Source organism: Galeopterus variegatus, unplaced genomic scaffold (assembly GCF_000696425.1).
Source record: "Galeopterus variegatus unplaced genomic scaffold, G_variegatus-3.0.2 Scaffold247, whole genome shotgun sequence".
Taxonomy (NCBI): Eukaryota; Metazoa; Chordata; class Mammalia; order Dermoptera; family Cynocephalidae; genus Galeopterus; species Galeopterus variegatus.
This window is the reverse complement of record NW_007726358.1, coordinates 696575-717648: the sequence shown is the minus strand read 5'-3', so window position 1 is coordinate 717648 and position 21074 is coordinate 696575. Positions and strand designations below refer to the sequence as shown.

General features: G+C 33.7%; 1 protein-coding gene across 3 annotated transcripts in view; it reads left to right on the top strand.

Moving 5' to 3' along the window:
• Window positions 1-21074, top strand: part of ARHGAP32 (Rho GTPase activating protein 32) — a 102823-nt gene that overhangs the window by 17643 nt on the left and 64106 nt on the right. Inside the window, exon 4 of one of the 3 annotated variants that reach the window (XM_008566498.1) lies at window positions 2709-2790. In XM_008566498.1, the coding sequence (XP_008564720.1) occupies window positions 2709-2790 (82 nt within the window). Of the gene's footprint in view, window positions 1-2708; window positions 2791-7416; window positions 7458-15820; window positions 16153-21074 lie in introns of those variants that run through there. The other 2 variants (XM_008566500.1, XM_008566499.1) reach the window with 2 other exon arrangements.

Below are 21074 nucleotides of genomic sequence, written 5' to 3'. Positions count from 1 at the left end.
TATTTGACATTTTGAGTTTATCAGAATTGTTTTTATTTGGTGAATAGTAGGTTAAGTATTCATCAGAAAAGTATAAATGCTTACTAACTGTATTTCTAGGGTTAGTTATGTTCTTGTGTACAATATTTTCAACAGAACATAGTTTCATTTTTATGATGGAAATTTTGTAATAGTGAAATAGAATCTGTTTGCCTTGAGCAAATTTATAGAACTGACTCTTTTAAATAAAAGACCCCTTGACTGTTAGGAAACCTTTGGCTTCAAGAAACAGAAAAAGTAACTGATTGTTACTGTTGAATCAGCAGCTTAATGATGCTAGGCAAAAATCTCTTAAGATTTTCTTGGCATTTCATTTATGGTCAAATGATGGCTTCTACAGATCCAATTATGCCACTGTACTCACAGCAGAAAGGAGGAGACAGAATAGTAGGAACAGAGTTGTATTTACATGTGCCTTTGCTTCACTGACTGCAAGAAGGCTGGGAAAATGGATATTTAGTTAAGCTAATATTTAGTAATATTACACCTTATAATAAAGGGAGACAAGAGAGCAGGGATTGCAGTGAGGCATTAGATGAACCTACTGTAGACCTCTACATAGTACACAATAGCATTTCTCCCATATCCTTAGACCTAATGCTTTGAGACAAATTTAAAGGGTGAAAATGTAACTAGTATCTATGATATTGTTCCCTGAAGAAGTTTATTAAATTTTGTTCAGCCTTTGTAAGGAAGTGATGGAAAACGAGTTTTTATTTGCTGAAAATACTCAAATTTAGAAACTAGGCTAGGTGCTTTCACATAAACTCTTGAGGTGTAGGCAGTGTTATCTCTAATATTACAAACTAGGAAATGAGAGAGAGAGATGTTAAGCAATTTGCTCCATATCACAGAGCCTAGTAAATGCATGAGCCAAGTTTAGAACCTGATATTTTCTTTATGGCAAGTTGCAGATGTTTATAAATTGAAATGAATTAAATTTTGTGGAAAGAATGATATTTGAGAGTGAATACACATACATACAAAAGATGGTGTTACGTGTCATATCTGTTCGATGGAGGAGCGAGAGCTCTCTAGGTCTTCTGCTAACCAACATGCTGGGATAATAATAGATAAATGCATTTAACAAGTGCTTACTATGTGTATTTTATTTATGCTAATCCATTTAATTCTCATAACAACTTTTATGAGATAGGTACTATTATTATCATGTTTAGGTGAAGAAACTGAAACAGAGAGAGGCTAAATTACAAACCTGATCTAGTAGGTGACTGCCCTAGGACTGAACCCAGGCACTTTTACTCTTGAGGCTACACCATTAACCAGTGCACCATATTCCCTCTCATGATAACTGACTTGTGTAAGAGAAAATGACAAGGGTTTTTCAAGTTGATTCTTACCAGGTTCTAACCAATCTTGGAAGAATATCTGTTCATTTAGTAAAATAGAAAGTTTAGTAGAATTTGTTACAGAATATCACCAGTAAAACAAATACTTAAAGTATCATTTTGGAAGGCAGTGCATAGGAGCTTTCAGAATACCAAATTCAAATCTTTCAAACAAAATGGATAATATGCTAAATAACGCCTTTTCAGCTCATGATAATTGGTTTTGTCTTCATAATTTTAAGAACTACCATAGAATATTGATCCAGAAATTGAAATAATAATGCAGCAAATGAGTATGTGAAAATAATCCCACACAGATGGAAATTATACAGCTCAGAACTTTGTGATGAATCATACTCTGGGAAGACTATTCCATTCTTCCCCAGAGTCTGTCAACAGAGGGATATACGAAATGATGTAGTTTTCATGTTTCAGCTTTAATATCTGCTGCATGGCAGCCCATTTATATTCCTATTTAAGGAAACATCTATAAATATTGGTAAATATTTCCTTTTTACTTTTGTTTCTAAGCTCTTTATTTCTGTATTTATTCTATTGGCTATACAATATCTCTGGATGATCTGGAACTCAGAATTTTCCTCATACAACTTGTTGGGATTCTACCTAGAGCCATGCAAGTAATTCTGCTACAAGGTCAATGTGGTGTGTTATTCAAAGCCAGAGTCTATTGCTACTGCTGAGATTGGCTATTTTCTCTTAGCTTTTCTTCTTATCCATGTACTACTAGCTCTTTAAACTAGCTCTTTAATAGCAGTGAATAACGAGGTTTTAAATGAGCAGTTGCTTGTGAAATTTATTTTAGTATGTCATTTTTTTTTCCAGGAAACCTGTGGGAGAATGAAGAGAAAGTTCCCCAAAATTTAAATTGTGTTTTAGTGTTGATTTTAAGAAGTCACAGAGAAGATAATAAACATAATAAGTTGGCAACAGAGATGTCAACACAACTAGATTGAGATTTTAGCAAATTGAATTATTAAGCAGTAAAAATTTTACATAGCTTTTTGTCATAGTTTGTTGTCAGACTAAATATTTTAGTTGGTGTAAAAAAAAGTTTGGGAAATTAAAAACTAAAAAAGCAGACTTAGATATTGGGACAAATTAAACACAGAACTATATTTTCATAGCAACAGATTGTTTTATTATTTGTTTGTATAATTAGCATCATCTGTTATTTAGAGTCTTGGAATAATAGAATCATTTGGGAGGGACCGTGGAGTACATTACTGGAATTGAATTGGCAGTGTTCACATATTGGTCTGTTTGCTGGTTTAGAATTCTCTCTTTGTTGCTTTTCTTAAGGTGGGACTCTTCCCTGGACACTGTGTTGAGTTAATTAACCAAAAAGTTCCCCAGTCAGTGACCAACTCAGTGCCAAAACCAGGTAAGTACCCTTTTTCATTACTGTGGTTATTTTATCAACTGCACAAAGATATCGATTTTCTCCACTAGTCAAGTACATAGCTTGTTTTGCTCTTCTTTGCATTTAATGACATAATATACATTCGTATTTGTATATGGTTTTGATTTTTAAATATATTCTTATTTCTTTATTGAGTATTTCACAAAGGTTTACATGCATTTAAATTTTTAGAGAGTTTTAAAGAACTATGTATTCCATTGAGCTTTGGCATTATTTAGTTTTACAGTTATATAGTAGTAGTATAGCTTGTTAATGAGTAAAATGACAAATAATAATAAGTTTCAAGAACTAAAATGGAGATGGTATGATTAACTGGAAATTAATAGATGAAGGAAATGTATGTTTTATCAGTGCCTGTGAGCATCAAAATTATTTTAAACAACATTTCTTATTACTTATATACAAAAGAACTAAAATGGAGATGGTATGATTAACTGGAAATTAATAGATGAAGGAAATGTATATTTTATCAGTGCCTGTGAGCATCAAAATTATTTTAAACAACATTTCTTATTACTTATATACAGTATATTTGCAGTTCTGTAGAAATATGTAGAATATTTTATTAAAAATAAGTGAAGCAGTGTTGAGGGGATAAAAGTCAAGAAAACGGGAATTATTGTATTTATTGGGGTGATTTAATCTGGGCAAGATTCTACAGAATACCTAGTCTGGAAATTTTTGATCTGATATGAATTTTTCAAAAGAAACTGAAAACCAAGACTGAAATATATTGGAGAGAAGAGAAAGTAATCAAATTGATTTTTTCTAGTTATATTACACCCCCCCCCCATCCCAATAAAAGGAGAAGAAGTTTGTGGACCTTAGAATTTATTTGAACAATTTTCCTTAAAGTATCTTCCAGGTTAAGGACCTATATATAAGTGTTAGGGGGAAAAAGTTTATTCTTTTTTAATTGAGTATTTTCCCACCCTTGTTTCCAAAGCATACATTAAACAATCTCTATTTAGGTAAAGATAAAGGGTAATAATAACCCCTTTCAAAGCTCATTTCTTCTTAGAAGGTAGGGAGTCATTGTTCCAAATCTGTCACAGAAATTTATTTTAGACAGCCTGATTTTATGGCTCACAGGAGAAAATCTTCAAAACAGTGTTCGCTACAATTCCACTTGAGCTAGGATTCTTAGTTCTTTTCAAGGCAAATTTACCCTTCTTTGGGTAAGCTCATTAAAAAGACTTCCTCAATTGGGTACTTGCTTGGTAAATGTTCATTAGTAAATGTGATGCCTGTATGCTTCTTTTTTAAAATGTGGCATCAGTAACTTTAAAAAACCCCCAGCTTTATTGACATATGATTCACATACCTTTGAGTTCAGTTTTGAAAGTGTATAATTCTGTGGTTTTTAGTACATTCACAGAGTTGTACAACCATTGGCACAGTTAATTTTAGAATACCTTCATCACTCTGAAAAGAAATCCTGTATCCATTAGCAGACACTGCCTCCCCCACCTCCACTCCCTGCCTCCTGCCCACTACTCCCACGCCTAAGCAATCACTAATCCACTTTCTATTTCTACAGATTTCCCAGGACATTTCATGCAATATGTGGTCTTTCGTGACTGGCTTCTTTCATTTAACATAATGTTTTCAAGGTTCATCCATGCTGTAGCATGTATTGTACTTCATTCCTTTTCTTTTGATCGCTGAAAAATATACCATTGTATGCACATACCACATTTTATTTGCCCATTTATTTGGGGTTGTTTCCAGGTTTTGTGTGGATATATGTTTTCATTTACCTCAGGTATATGTCTAGGAGTGGAATTGCTGGGTAATGTGATAACCCCGTGTTTAACCTTTTAAGGAACTGCCAGCTGTACCGTTGGTGAAGCTGCACCATTTTACAATCCCACCAGCAGTGTATGAGAGTTTCAATTGCTCCATATCCTTGCCAACACTTGTTATTATTTGGATTTTTTTGACTAGTGCCATCTTAGTAGGTGTGAAGTGGTATCTCATTGTGGTTTTGATTTGCATTTCCCTGATGACTAATAATAATATTGAACATCTTTATATGTGCTTACTGGCCATTTGTATATCATCTTTGGAGAAATGTCTGTTTAGATGCTTTGCCCATTTTTTTAATTGAGTTTTTTTAAATTTAATTTTAATTTGTCTTATTATTGAATTGTTAGTGTTCCTATTATGAGGTGTCTTTGAAAAGTTCATGGAAGCATTTGTATTATTTTTTAATTCAATCCACAGACTTTTTGCAGTACACTCGTATGTTTTAGATATGTCCTTTATCAGATAATAATGATCTACAAATATTTTCTCCAATTTTGTGGGTTGTTGTTCACTTTTTTGATGGTATCCATTGCAGCATAAAATCTTTCAATTGTCCAATTTATTTTTTCTTTTGTTGCTTATGCTTTTGATGTATTATTTAAGAAGGGTTTGATTAACCCAAGGTCATGAAGATTTACTGCTGTATTTTCTTCTGAGAGGTTTATAGTTTTAGATCTTATATGTTAGTCAGTGATCTATTTTTTTTTCTTGAGTTAATTTTTTGTGTATGGTATGAAGCAGGGGTCCAACTTCATGTGGATATCCAGTTGTCCCAGCACTATTTGTTGTAAAGATTATTCCCTCCCCATTGAATTATTGTGACATCCTATTAGAAAATAGACACATGAGTTTATTTCTGGACTTGCAATTCTGTTCCATTTATCTATATGTCTTTTCTTATGCCAGTACCACTCTGTCTTGATTGCTATTGCTTTGTAGTAAGTTTTATGATCAGAAAGTATAAGTCCTACTTTATTCTTCCTTAAGTGTGGATTTGGCTTTTCTGGGTTCCTTGCAATTCCATATGAATTTTAGAATTAGCTTGTCGATTTCTACAAGGAAGTTAGCTGGGATTCTCATAGGGATTGCATTGACTCTGCATATCAGTTTGGGAAGTATTACCATCTTAACAATATTAAGTCTTCCAATACATGAACATTGGATGTATTTCCATTTATTTAAATATTCTTTAATTTCTTTGAATGTTTTGGAGTTTTCAGAATATAAGTTTTGCATTTTTTTGTGAAACTTACATTTAAGTATTCTATTTTTTGATGCTATTTTAAATGGAATTGTTTTCTTAATTTCATTTTCTTGTCCATTGCAAGTACATAGAAATACAATTTTTGCATATTGGCCTTGTATCCTGAAACCTTGCTGGAACTGTTTATTAGTTCTAATATTTTTTAATGGATCCCTTGGGATTTTTTGTGTATAAGAGCATGTCATCTGCAAATAGAGATTTTTCACTTCTTCCTTTCCAATCTGGATGCCTTTTATTTATTATTTTCTTGCCCAGTTGCCCTGGTGAGAACCTCTAATACAGTGTTGAATGGAAGTAAGTCTCAAGCGCAAGCATCCTTGTCTGATCTTAGGGGAAAGCATCTAGTCTTCCACCATTAAGTAAGATGTTAGCTGTGTGATTTCATAGGTGCCCTTCATCATATTGAGGAAGTTCCTTTCTGTTCTAGTTTGTTGAGTGTTGTCATAAAAAGGGTGTTGAATTTTTTAAAGGCTTTCAATCTATCTGTTGAGATGATCATGGGCTTTTGTGGTTGCTATATTTAAGTTACTAAAATTCAACATCAAAAATTTATTACTTTTGTGTATTATTTTTATTCATCTTTCTGTAGTGTAAGCTTAACTTTTTTTTAAGTCATTAAGTCTCATTTTTGATAATTTTGACTCAGAGATGTACTGAGATGTAAACTGAGTTTTTCAACTTAATATCGGCATTAAAATAAACTACCAATCAAATACTTTCTTATGTTTCCAATGGGGAAGTGACACATCTAATATGATAACCTGCAGAAGTTTTTAACATTGGGAACATTAATCAGTTATTGATAGTTCTGGAAAATAGGTTTGTATTTGTAGACCTGTATGGCATTGTTAATTCTAAATGACATATTTTATGTTTTATGGCATTAGTAATGACTTATAAAAAAACAACGATAACCTGCAGAAGTTTTTAACATTGGGAACATTAATCAGTTATTGATAGTTCTGGAAAATAGGTTTGTATTTGTAGACCTGTATGGCACTGTTAATTCTAAATGACATATTTTATGTTTTATGGCATTAGTAATGACTTATAAAAAAACAAACACACCTTCAAAAGCTAATATTTTATCTTGTGAGCAGCATTACAGAGTTGGCATAGGGAAATGTGCATTCTTAATACATGTCGAGAAGGATGGTGTGAATTCTATCAGCCTTGGGCTTGTTTCACACTTTAAAACTGTCTTTGCCTACAGTATAAACAACTTGAATGTTCTATTTATTTTTAACATTGCCATCTGTCACTGTTAGATTCCAAATCTGAAAAATGCAGCTATAGTTTAAGATTGAAAATTCAAAGCTTTCTATACTATTACACAACAAGGGTAATAGGAAAAAATTTCGTTTTGAAGCTATTCTTAATGTTTTCAATGTGTTCATTATTTGTGTATACAAAAATAAATTAGTGAGTCACCACATCCTAACCAAGATAGCATGTATCCATGGTGCCTCAAGAAAAAGAAGGTAAGAGATTGAGAGAGAGAAAAGAAGAGGAAAGAAAAGAGGAAGAACAGCAGAAGCTTGTCCATAAGAAATTGGTATTTTGTTCAATTAACTTTGGGTATGGTTTAATGGAAGAAAGAAGATGAGTTTGAGGTGGGGGAAAGTGGAAGGCAAAAAACATATGTTTTTCTTTGTATTTATCTTTCTTGGAGCTTACTGAGGATCTATTTATTAATATCTTTCTTCAAGCTTTAGTATTATCAGCTATTATCTCTTCAAATATTTATTTTTGTCCAATTCTCTCTGTCCTCTTCTTTACACATCAGTCACATTCTTTGATATTGTCTTACAGATTGTGGACTCTGTTCTATTTTTTTTTTCTCACTGTTTTCTCTCTCTCCCTTTTTTCTTTTCAGTTTGGATACTTTCTTTTGACCTAACTTCAAGTTAAGTGATTCTTCCCTCAGCTGTTTGTAGTCTTCTCTTAAGAACATCTAATAAATTCTTCAATTCTCATTAATTTTCATTTTTAGATCAACATTTGGTCTTTTATATAATTTCCATGCTCGAATTCCCCATATTTTCTCATTATCTACCTTTTCCACCAGAAAGAAAGAAAAAGGGAGAGAAGGAGGGGTTTAAGGTGGTGAGAGGGAGGAGAGGGAAAGAGGGAGAAGAAAGAATAAAACCAAAGCTTACTTTTCAGGCATGGACTTCTGGAAATATTAGACTAGGGATTTAGACAAATCTTCCCTCCGAGAACAGTTAGAAAAGTAGGACCAAAATAGGAGGGGTCTTCAAAAAGTTCATGGAACAATTTGTATTATCTTTTAATTACATTCTTTCACGAGCTTTTTGAAGTATCTTTGTATAAAAGTATCTCTTTGAAGCACTGGAAGATTAATAAGGCAGTAAACAACTATCAATCTGAGGTGAAGCAGAAGGAAATGCAGAGGGAATCCCAGCAAATGGGGACGTTATTCCCTTAGTGTATCTGCTGATAGAGTAGAGAATATCACAGTGCTAGGGGAACAAAAATTGGAGGTCAGGCTGGTTAGCTCAGTTGGTTAGAGTGTGGGGCGATCCTATTACCAGCCAGCTGCTGGTAAAAAAAAAAAAAAATGGAGGTCAGAGCCCAAAGAGGCAGAGTTGCTAATAAATGAATGCTCCAAGCTTTGAGATGGGATTTTTGTGGAAATTTACAACTGATTCTAAGGTTTATACAGAGATGAAGAGCGAGGACTACTAAGACAATTTTGAAGAACAAAAATGTAGGAAATTTACTGTAAAAACTTCACTCATTGAGACACTGGAATACATGCAAGGATAGCAAATAGAACAGAATAGAGTTCAGAAACTTGTGTTTATGTGGATACTTGATTTATGGCAAAAGTGGCATTTCAGGGCAGTGTCAAAAGGACAATCACTTCAATAAAGATTGCTGGGTCAATTGGACATCCGATTATAAAAAGAAAAACTTAACCCTTATTTAACCCTGTACACAAAAATCCATTCCAGGAGAATTATAGATCTGTATGTGAAAGGTGAAACAATAAGACTTTTTAGATGACAATACAGTAGAATATTTTCATGACCTTGGGTTGGACAAAGCATTAATCATAACTGAAAAGCTTAATAATTAAACTTAATTAAAATTAAGAGCTTTATCTTAATATGCTGTTAAGATAGTAAAAGGGCAAATCACAAAGTGGAAAGATATTTGCAGAACACATATCTGACAGATGTCTCATAACCAAAGTGTGTAAAGAATCAATAAGGAAAGGATAACTGATTTTTTTTTTAAGTCAGTGAAAACTGAGACAGGTAATTACAGCAAACATCCAACATGTTCAATAAGCATAAGATGAGATGTTCAACATCATTAGTCTTTAGGGAAATGCAAATTAAAGCCTTTTTGACTCCCCAGTATACGTCCACCAGAATGGTTAATTCAAGAGTGACAATATTAAAAGTTGGCAAGGATGTAGATTAATGGGAATTTTCATATGCTGTTGGTGGGAGCACAATTTGGGATAATCATTGTTTGGCATTATCTCTAAAGTTGACACACTCATGCCTTGTAACCCTGCAGTTCCACTTATACACACACACACACATCTACACACGTATATATATATCTATATATATAAATTCATATACGTGGACCAAGAGACATGTATAGGAGTGTTCGTAGCAGCTTTATTTCCAATTGTCAAAAATTGGAAAAACTCAAAGTATATCCATGGTAGAATGGATAATAAAGATACAGTCATGTGCTGAATGACAATATTTTGGTTAATGACAGACTGCATATATGAGGGTGGTCCCATAAGATTATAATGGAGCTGAAAAATTCCTATCGCCTGGTGATGTCATAGCCATCATAACTTAATAGTGCAACACATTACTCACGTAGGAACAATAGGCTATACCTTACAGCCTAAGTGTGTAATAGGCTATACCATATAAGTTTGTGTAAGTATGCTTGATGGTGTTTGTGCAATGACGAGATTGCCTAACAACACATTTCTCAGAATGCATCCCTGTTGTAAGCAATGCATGACTATATATACGTTCAATGGATTCCTCTACACTAATGAAAATGAATGTGTTGCAACTATATGGAACAACACAGATGAATGTCTCAAAAATAAAGAAGCCTGATGCACACACTTACTTACTCTGTATAATTCTGTATGACTACATACATATATTGAGTTCAGAATTCTAACAGTTCAAGACTGTTCTATACTGTTAGAAGTTAGCGTAGTGGTTAACTTATGAGAGAGGGGATAGATGATTGGGATTGGGCAGGAGAGAGAATTCTGCAGTACTGGTAATGTTCTGTTGATCCAGGTAGCACTTATACAGAAATGTAATGATGTTGAGCATCTTTTCCTTTGCTTATTGCCCATTTATATATCTTCTTTGGAGAAATGTCTATTTAAGTCCTTTGTCATTTTTGAATTGGTCACTTTGCAGTTTTAAATATACCTCACATCTAGATGAGTATTCTTTGAAGCATTGCTTTAACACACAAATGTTGGAAATTACATTTTCAAAATACATTTGGTAGGTCTGTACTGTAAAATACTTTGCAACAATCAAAGAGAAACTTTGTAACCATCAAAAAGAGAGATAGAGGTCTATGTACTAACCCTGGGAAATAATCCACAGAACAGTGTATTCCTATTATAAATTCATAGATGAGGATCTGGAAGGATACATACATTACTGGAAAGGGGAATGGGATTACGGAGACAGCAAAAGATATTTCATCTTTTCTTTATTTGTTTCTGTATTTAAATCCTTTACAATAAGCATATATTAATTAATACCGTTATTAAAGAATATATTGTAATTTTTTCTGTGCAAATAGATAATTTCCAGGGGTCCTTCTTAATGCAACCACTTAAAAACATAACTGCCATTATTTTAACATGTTTAAGATGTTTTAAAATAACTGTAATAACTGGCAGTTTTTTAAAATAGACTAGGGCCGGCCGGGTGGCGCACTGCTACAGTGCGCCACTTGGGAGGGCGGCGGCGCTCCCGCCGAGGGTTCGGATCCCACATACAGACCGGTTCCCGCTCACTGGCTGAGCGAGGTGCGGACGCAACACCGAGGGTTGCGATCCCGTTGCCGGTCCCGGTCCGGTACGGGCGCGACACTGAGGGTTGCGATCCATTGCCAGTCACGAAAAAAGACAAAAAAGGAAAAAAAATAAAAATAAAAATAAAAATAAAATAGACTCTTTTGTGACAGTAGATTTAACGCAGCTATTTAATTTATATACCTGTGTGAAAATCAGCATGGTAGAAGGGACGAGGGCTCAGGTAACCTTGGGTTTTAATCCCTATGTCACTTTTCACTATTTGTGAGAGTATCATTTGTCTTCTCTGATTTTCAACTTCCCTTATCTAAAAAGTTTTGAACTTTTGAAAATTAGGTATAAGACCTCTGGATACTTAACAAATGTCAGCTGTTATATTTATTGATTTATGTTTATCTGCTATGTTATTTAAATTCTTAAGTGTCAGAAACTAGATCTATTTAGTTGATATACATGTTTAAGATATTATTTATTGATATAAATCTATATGCTAACATATCACAGTATACCACTGAAACAAATTAATTACAGTAGTTTTCATGGGACTATGATGGGAAAGGAGCCTCTTTGGACAGTCACTTAAGTAGACTTTACGTAATAAATTTTTGTTGTCTTTTTGATCATAGCTGTATTTTTTTTCTTTTGTTAGCAGACATAGAAGTAGCTGAGGCTTTCATTTGGGGGGAAGGCATTGTAACTCATATATCTCTGATGTAATCCTTATATTTATTTAAGAAGTAGTTTATAAAGTAACAGATTAGCCTGAATTTGTAGCATAATTTTGAAATTAAAAAATTTCGTAGTTTTTTTTTAGGAAACCTGTCCGCTACTGTCTTGCTTTTTTTGTTGTTTCACTTGCAATCTTGCCTAATTACTTTTTTTTTTTTCTTTATTTTCACTTTTTTGCTCCTGGGTTGTTTCTGTTTTCTCTTTCTTTGAGTTTCCAGCACTTTGCTCCCTTGTAGCCATGTTTCTTTGCATGCTGCTTTAGTATGAAGTGATCACACATTTATATATCAAGTAAAAAAGGTCCAGGTTTTTACTTATCCTAGTTGATGTGTTGTGTTAAATATTGAGTATTCTTTCCATTAAGTATGTGCTTACTTGTGTTCTGGAGGCTAACACTTTAACAGTCAGATATTAAAATCAGTACCCTAAGGAGGTATTGATGCAAGAGTCAGAGGGATACTAAGATGCCAGAATGCCTGGGGAAGCTTTCTCGCTGAATACATTGCAAAGGATGGATTAAGATAATATTTTCTCAGTACGGATCAGGGAAAAACAGTTAGAAAATTTATGCTACCATATATTTGTAAGTACTTTATTAGCACCACACTCTCCTGAGCGAGCCGCAGGCCGGCCCCTTATAAAGTACTTTAGAGTTTAAAAATACATATATTTCCATTATTTAAGTTGGACTTGAATCTTGGTATAACCCTGCAAGGTAGGTAGGGATAGGGAATTATTTCTATCCCATTCCACCCCCCTTTTTTTTTTTTTTTTCCTTTTTGTCTTTTTTCGTGTCCGGCAACGGATTGCAACCCTCAGTGTCGCGCCCGTACCAGACCGGGACCGGGACCAGCAACGGGATCACAACCGTCAGTGTTGCACCCGCACCTCGCTCAGCCAGTGAGCGGGAACCGGTCTGTATGTGGGATCCGAACCCTCGGTGGGAGCGCCGCTGCACTCCCAAGCAGCGCACTGTAGCAGTGCACCACCAGGCCGGCCCATTCCACCCCTTTTTTAACAAATGGGACTCAGAAAACTTAAGAGACTTGCCTGAGGCTTCACAACTAGGACTTACTAAAATCTTCCAACACGTGATAGTAATCATAGCTAATACTTACACAGTACTTACCATATACCAGGCTCTATACTGAGCACTCGACATAGATTAACTCATGTGCAATTAACTCAAAACCCAGAATTCTTCCCACTCCAGAACAGAATAGGTTACTCTAGAATGGAGTAAAGTTTATTGTTCTGTCTCTCAAAACAAATATTTATTTTTATATTTTTTGCCTTTGTTACAATAGGATTAAATGAAAATGTATGTGCATTTCCACAAGGCCTATATTAATAGAACAGAAATTAGAGCAAAAGATGGGTTAAATTGAGTATACAGAGAAGTGCTTATAGGAACCTACTTAATCTGTGAATTTTGGTTTCAGACATTTTTTCTAATGTCTTATTAGTTCAAAACATATCTTTCAATCTTTTCTTACAATGTATAAAACATAACTCCAAACTCTATTTTATTATGGCGCTACAGTGCGCCACTTGGGAGGGCGGCGGCGCTCCCGCTGAGGGTTCGGATCCCACATACAGACCGGCCGCTCACTGGCTGATTACAATAGGATTAAATGAAAATGTATGTGCATTTCCACAAGGCCTATATTAATAGAACAGAAATTAGAGCAAAAGATGGGTTAAATTGAGTATACAGAGAAGTGCTTATAGGAACCTACTTAATCTGTGAATTTTGGTTTCAGACATTATTTTTTCTAATGTCTTATTAGTTCAAAACATATCTTTCAATCTTTTCTTACAATGTATAAAACATAACTCCAAACTCTATTTTATTATGGCATTTTCAGCCATCCTCCCTTTTCATTCTAATGTTGTAGTCTTTCTCCCTGTATACCCAACTGGAATCTACTTCTGTGTTCTCTGAACACATGACGTGGTTTTTTAGCTTTCCCTTTGCTCCTGCTATTCCTACAGTCTGAAAGACCCTCTTCGCAGTTTTGAATGGTTGAAATCTTCCTTACATTTCAAGACTCAGGCCAGAATCTACTTCTTCCATCAACGCTTCCTTGACCCACTTCTCCCTAACCCCATCTCCTGTCCCCCCCTGGTCATATCTAATAGCAGCTATTTTACTTATTCACTAAGTGGTGCTCTCCTCACCAGTGTCAAATATGTCTCATTCATCTTTATCTCCCCCACAGGATGTATATGCAGTGGATGCATAACTAATACCTGTTGAATTAATTCATCCTAATATTTACAACTGGGTTAAATTTTTAGAATACAGCTTTTATCATGTAACCCTTAGCTTCAGAAAACTGGTGATTTCCCCCTGTGTCAGAATTACATACAAAATCTTTGTTGTGGAATTTAAGGTGTTCCACAAATACTAGAACTAACTTATCTTTGTGGCCTGTTCTTTTTGTTTTTTTTGTTTGTTTGTTTTACCATTTCTTATCTGTATTCAGCTTTAGTGACATGTTTCCGTGTCAGAATTACATACAAAATCTTTGGTGTGGAATTTAAGGTGTTCCACAAATACTAGAACTAACTTATCTTTGTGGCCTGTTCTTTTGGTTTTTTTTGTTTGTTTGTTTTACCATTTCTTATCTGTATTCAGCTTTAGTGACATGTTTCCTTATTCTTCTCTCAGGATGCTTTGGGCTTCTCCCTTCCCTTGCCTATGGTCCTTCTTCTGCCTGAAGTGACATACCATGCCCTTTGTGAAGGCTTCCTAGGCCACTGCTTTGCAGCCTTGAATGTGCATTCGGTTCACCTGAGAGATCTTGTTAAAATGTAGATCATGATTCAGTAGATCTAGGATGGAACCTGAGGTTCTGCATTTCTAGTAAAATCCCAGGTAATGTTGATGAGACTGGTCCCAACTACTTTTCAGCTTACAGTAGCTATTGATTGTGTCACTCATTTAGAAATCACATATGACAATGAACTATCTCATTTTGAGTTTGATTCTTCACTTTTTATGTGTCTTTTCCCCCATCTGCATTATTTTGTCTGTGGGTAGATACTCTGTTTTATACTAATTTTAATCCTTTATATGTGATGGATGCTCCAAATAATTCTTTACTGATAACTATAATGGAAATTGTTCATGTTTATAATTATCAGAAATGTTTCCAAAACCCCCATAAGCCAATTAGCCAGTACTAGGAATAAGCCCCTAATTAGTCTTCTCCTTTCCCTAAGTAAAGAGACTTTTCCATTTTTGGTTATTTCCAGTATTCATTCATTTATTGATCAAGAATTTATTGAGTATGTACTAAGTGCTATGGCTAAAACACTGAACACAACAGATAGAAATTCTTCTGTTTTTGTGTTTATATTCAAGTGTGATGAGAGGAAGAGAGGTAAACAAACAAAATATATAGTATGGTATGCAAACAACTAATAACGTTTTAAAAAGTAAGAAATTGATATTGGTTTAATGCTAGTTTGATAATAATTGCCAAGGATTTTCACTTTTGCTGCTGAATGTTTCTGATAAAGGAAGTGCCTTGAAACCCCAGGGATGAAGTGGAGCTGCATATTCAGTACCTGAGCAGCATGTGAAGGAGAAGGTCATACTCAGGAGAATGTGTTCAATTCTGGATTTTCATTCTTAAGAAACTTCTTTATTTTAATTGCCTAATAGATGCATAAGAGATGTTTTCTCAGAATTTTTCACACGGAAGCTGTGTAAATTGACACTTTTTTAACGTGTTGGTGGAATAACAAAGCTCATTATCAGCAGAGATAATAAAAGGTTTGTTTTCTTAGCCTGTCGCTGTTAGTTTAATGATTCAGCCTTTTACTGGCAGTACTTCCTACCTGATCAATTACTTTTTTTATTTTATTGGGGACTAAGTGCCATCATTTTTACTGGTTATACTCTTTCCCACCTGATTAGCAAATATGTATAAACAACTGAATAATAAGTAATTTTTTTAAAGATGAAAGACATAATTAAATATCAATTTCATGTGGATGTTTTCTGAACAGGAAATAGTCGCCTGTGTGAGGTTGAGGGTGGAGCTATACTGGTGAAGCCTGTTCTGCAAGTGTGAGTTTAGGCTGGGGTGTTTCTGTGGTGTGGCAAAGCAGTACTTGCTGAGAGAGACAGATTAAGCTCCTGAAGGCAGAGCTCTCACACATGATAGCCAGCTAACTCGGCTCCATCAAGGCAAGGCCAAGAAAGTGCTGCTGTTTTCAGGGTGGCCTGAAAACAGAACTGGAATCTAAAAGTGCTGTGGAGACCTGACTTGGAGTTTTCCTGTGGTGGATAAGGTCTGAGCCAGTGTGATTATGATTCATTCTCTCTGCTTTTACATGGAATGCAGAGATGTTGTATCCTGTCAAGTCTCCTGCTAAATATGGTCATTTGGAGTAATTTAAAGTGTTGATCCTAAAACTTGGACCACAGCAAGAGGTAAGGAGATCTCAATCTGTTATTCAAATATTTGACTCAAACAGCATTGAGAATATTTCACTGAGACTGTTTTTAGATTATATTTGGGCACATGTTCCCTGATTGCTCTTAAGTGAATGGTCACTTAATTTAATTATCTAGAAATTTAATAATTGAGCATTAATACTTGTCATGTTTGTAGAGAGGTGATCACTTTTTGAAGTAGAATTTTGTTAATTGTATCACTTAAGTATTATTTTCATAGTCAGTTTCAGAAAATACCTATTTTCAACTATTTCCAGTCAGCTTATTAATGTTTTCTAGACCTGAGGTTAATATAACAACAGTTTTCATGGTTAGAAGAACATATCTTTATCTTAAGTAACCAGTATCTATCATATATTTAAATTTTTTCCTCGTGGGTTAATAACATTTCAATTATTTATTAATGAAAAATAGGCAGCACTGATTTACTTGAAAGAATGTGGTAGATTGTATAAAGAAGCTATTAAAATTAGCATAAGGAAGCATACTCATAACCCTTCTGCCCTTTTTCCTTCAAGTATTGTGCTTTTTTCCTTCATTGGCATTAGTAAGGGTAACCATCTTCATCCATAAAACATTTTGTATTAATGTTCAGAGATTTTTTCACTGTTGTAGTATTCTATATATATATGGTGCTTCTTTAGACCTTGGTGATTTTCATTAAAATAACATGGAGACTAGAATTTTTTCTGAATCACAAATCAGCCCTTTTAAGAAGTTGAACATTTTTCTTTTTAGGATTATTGTACTATTGCTTAAATGATATCAATATTTTAATTTTCGAAAACATAAATAGGGAAATTTCAGAATCTAGAGCTGTTTTCATAGCTAACTTTTTAAAAAGTACTTATTCTCATATGATAATAGTTTGACACTGTAACTTGTCTTTTTTAAAGTATTATATAGTACAATATGGTATTCAGTAGAGGTGAGCAGAAATCTAAAATTTTTTAAGTTTACATTTAAAAACATTATAGGAGGAAGGACTAGAAAGTGATACCATGTTTTTATGTACCCTTCCTTGGTGATCTCAGTCCTGAATTTAGGTTTTGTAGCCAGATTAGATAAACTTGCTCTGGAAAGCTGAGTCGAATTCCTCTATACACTTAGCCCTGTACCAAGGAAGACTCTCACAGTTTTCAAACCAAAGGTAACAGGTAATTGTAGTGGTAAAAATAGTTCCTGTTTATTGGCACTTACAGAGTTAAGTGCTTGGAGTATATCAGTTCATGTAAGTATCATAGTAACCCTGAGTGATAGCTATGATTCTTGTTATTTCCATTGTGTAGTGAGGAGAAGAGACTTAAATAGCTAATTTGCTCAAGATCTTACAATTGGGAAGTGATTAGGAACTGAATTCTGATAGCTATGATTCTTGTTATTTCCATTGTGTAGTGAGGAGAACGAGACTTAAATAGCTAATTTGCTCAAGATCTTACAATTGGGAAGTGATTAGGAACTGAATTCTAATCCCCAGGTCTGACTCCAAAGGTGCTCTTATTCACCACAGTAAAGGTCAGGTCTTTGGTAGAATGGGCTTCCAAGACTTTTGCCTCTTAAGGGACCTCATTATCAGTTTCATACCCTCCAAATATAGAATCTCTCCCCTCCACCTTCTGCAAAAAAAAAAAAAAAAAAAAAAACCCAGAAAATTCAAACAACCCATGCCCCACCAAAACCACCTATGATCTTATGAATGTTTCACACTGTAGAATTATGTGAAATTAAGGAGAATGGAAAATATGATTATATTTTAATGTAATCAAAAAAGAAAAAAAATAATCTAAAAAAAAAAGAGTTTTCATACCAGTAAGATTAAGGTTCTAAATTTTTAGATTTCTAGAAGTTAATGTATTTTGGTAGTCCAGTTATATTTGATGTACTTGAATTCCTAAGAATATGTGGTTGTTATATTTTAATTTTTATATGAGAGAATATACAAACAATTGTCCTCCTGAAATAGTATCAGTTTTTAATCTTCTTATCAAATAGTACCAGTTCATCCTGAAAAAATAAGAGCCCAGACAATTTTAAAAACTCTTAGCAGGTTTTAAAATCTATAACCTGCATATTAGATCTCATTCTAGTGTTAAAATACTTTCAGTGTCAGGAATTTATATCCACCTCATGTTTCCTCCTACTTGCTTCTGGTAAAATGCAAATCTTGCTTTTGTTCTGTTTTTAGAAATGAAATTAGTCATAGTCTTTTATATAATAACTGAGGTGGTAAAGTCACCAAGTTAAAAAAAAAAATCTTTACTTCGTTTTTGTTCAGAGTTAAGGAACAAAATCAATAACATTTATTGTTTTAATTTGTAATTAAAATTTTTAAATAAAAATCAGTATCACTTCTATCAGGAAAAAGGTATAGCTTATTTGCACCTAAAATCACAATCTAAATTTGAGCCATCTTTCATATTTATAACAGAAATCTGTAGCTTCTGGGAAAGTAAATGCATAATGTAGGTAATAAGAGTCTTATCTTAACCTTATGACCATTTTCCCAATGGAACTATGATTTTTAAAGCTCTAACATATCATGTTGGTTCTATGTTGTAATTGTGTATTCTTCTAGGAAGGGAGGCAGCATAATGCTGCATTGGTTTTATTTTTAACCCTGAAGAAGAGATATAGTTTTATTCGAATACCAAATATTTCCTTATGACCATTTTCCCAATGGAACTATGATTTTTAAAGCTCTAACATATCATGCCGGTTCTATGTTGTAATTGTGTATTCTTCTAGGAAGGGAGACAGCATAATGTTGCATTGGTTTTATTTTTAACCCTGAAGAAGAGATATAGTTTTATTCGAATACCAAATATTTTAGTTAATCACTAGCATGCCATTCAACATAAGAGTTGTGCTGGCTATTCTGAAGAAGCAATTTGTTGCCTGTTTTCTGCTTCTCTTTTTACAAGTGAATTGTTCTTATCTCTTCCTCTGTGTCTGAAAGGTTCTTTTCTAAAATTGACTACAGATTTATTTTGTAGATCTCTTAATGTCGTTCATTTGCAATCCAGTCAGTAATGCCTTTTGAAATAGCTCCTTTTTTCTCTCAAAAGTAAATGGAAGTCTGACTTATATAACTGTTAGTAGCTTTCCCATTTTTCAATCAACAACCATTTCTGTTGACACTATTTTAAATTTAGCAGTAAGTGTACATGACATTTCTCAGATACCTGGTTTCCTCTCTTTGAGGTTGAAATGTTCAGATATCAAACTGTTACAGTCGTCTACATTCCAGAACCTCATTCCTGAGCTGATACCAGACATTTTGTCTGTGGCAGTCCCCTGCAGCTGTTACAGGCATCAGGTGGAAACTGTTTTTTCCTCTTACTTTCAAAATTGTTTATGATATATTGATCTTGGAAGTGATTCTGTACTTTCTTGTTCCACAGTAACTTCAAGAGCATATTAACTTTTAAAACATTTAAACTATCAAAAGGACTATTTTTGGATATATATACTTGGGGGGGGCATGAAATCTGAGGCTGAACAACTGTTATATTCCTCGTTTAAAAATTAGAAGCTAACTCAGTGTTCCCAGGGAGATAGTGAAGGTTTTGCTTTTTGAGCATCAACCTGGTAGAATATACATTTTCAGAAGTTCAGAACCTACAGATAATGTTTACCTTGTTTTTCTTTTACTACAGTGAATTCTTGAAACCTCGGTCAAAAATTAATCCTTATAAAGTATTTGGCATTTTCTAATAAAAAACAATTTTATAAATGGCCTTCGTACTGTTGACCAAGGACTTGCAAGCAAATAAAGAAATAAACAACAGTATATCATATGGCATAATCAACTGTGAATGTCTTAACAATTAAAGATAGTACAATTATGCATCAAGTCCTGGAAATAGTAATAAACATGTTGTATAAAGAAGTTATATAAGGATGCCTTATTACTATTCTAGGCATTCATGGAGCAAAATAAATAAAGTTAATTTAAAAAGTGCTAAATCTAATATACTATATGCAAATATAAAACAATAACCTTTAACAGTGATCTTTTTATCTTAAATTTTTATACCAGCCTTTTCCGAGATGATTTATGAAGCCTAATTGTTTTGCCAAAGCTCTCCAATGAAGTTGTAAATAATGTCCCTTTTTTCCTCCTCATACATTTTTCTAAAGCAAAGGATTTTTTCTATAGACTTTAGAAGCTTTCTATGCTATTTGAACTTCATATTTTTTGAGTACTTTAAAATTTTTTAGGTATTTTCATTGTAATCTAGAATTCATAATGGCTTTTTAAACTTCTCATTATTCATATTATTAAACTGAGGTCTAAACTGGTTAATTTCCTTGTCTAAAATCCTATAGTGAGTTATTGGCAGAATCAGTACTGTACCAAATTTCCACATTGTTGGTTCATTGCTTTTTCACTAGCCCATGCCTGATCAGTAATGGACATGATTATATGGATGAACTTCATCAGGCTATTTTATTATTGAAAAGCAATAAAAGATTTCAGTTATTAGATCATTGGCTCAAGTATGCTTTTTTAAATTTTCTAGTAGAATTGCTAACATTTTATGCTTACTCCATATTTTTACCACATGCAAATTATATATTTAGATTTTATAGGATAGTACCAAATAAACTAAAGGAAAGGAACTTAAATATAAGTGTTAGGTTATCTTGATAATTAGAGTTGGATACATAGAAGAAAGGAAAGGTATAAAGGTGTATTCTGACAACGCTTTCTACATCTGTCATTACATTCTATGTAATGGGAGATAGTTATATTTTATTTAATATACCTGTTCTGCTGACATGAACTTTTTTTTTTTTTTTTTTTTTTTTTTTGGGGGGGGGGGGGGGGGTGTGTTTTTTGGGGGGTTTTTTTTTTTTTTTTTTTTTTTTTTTTTTTTTTTTTTTTTTTTTTTTTT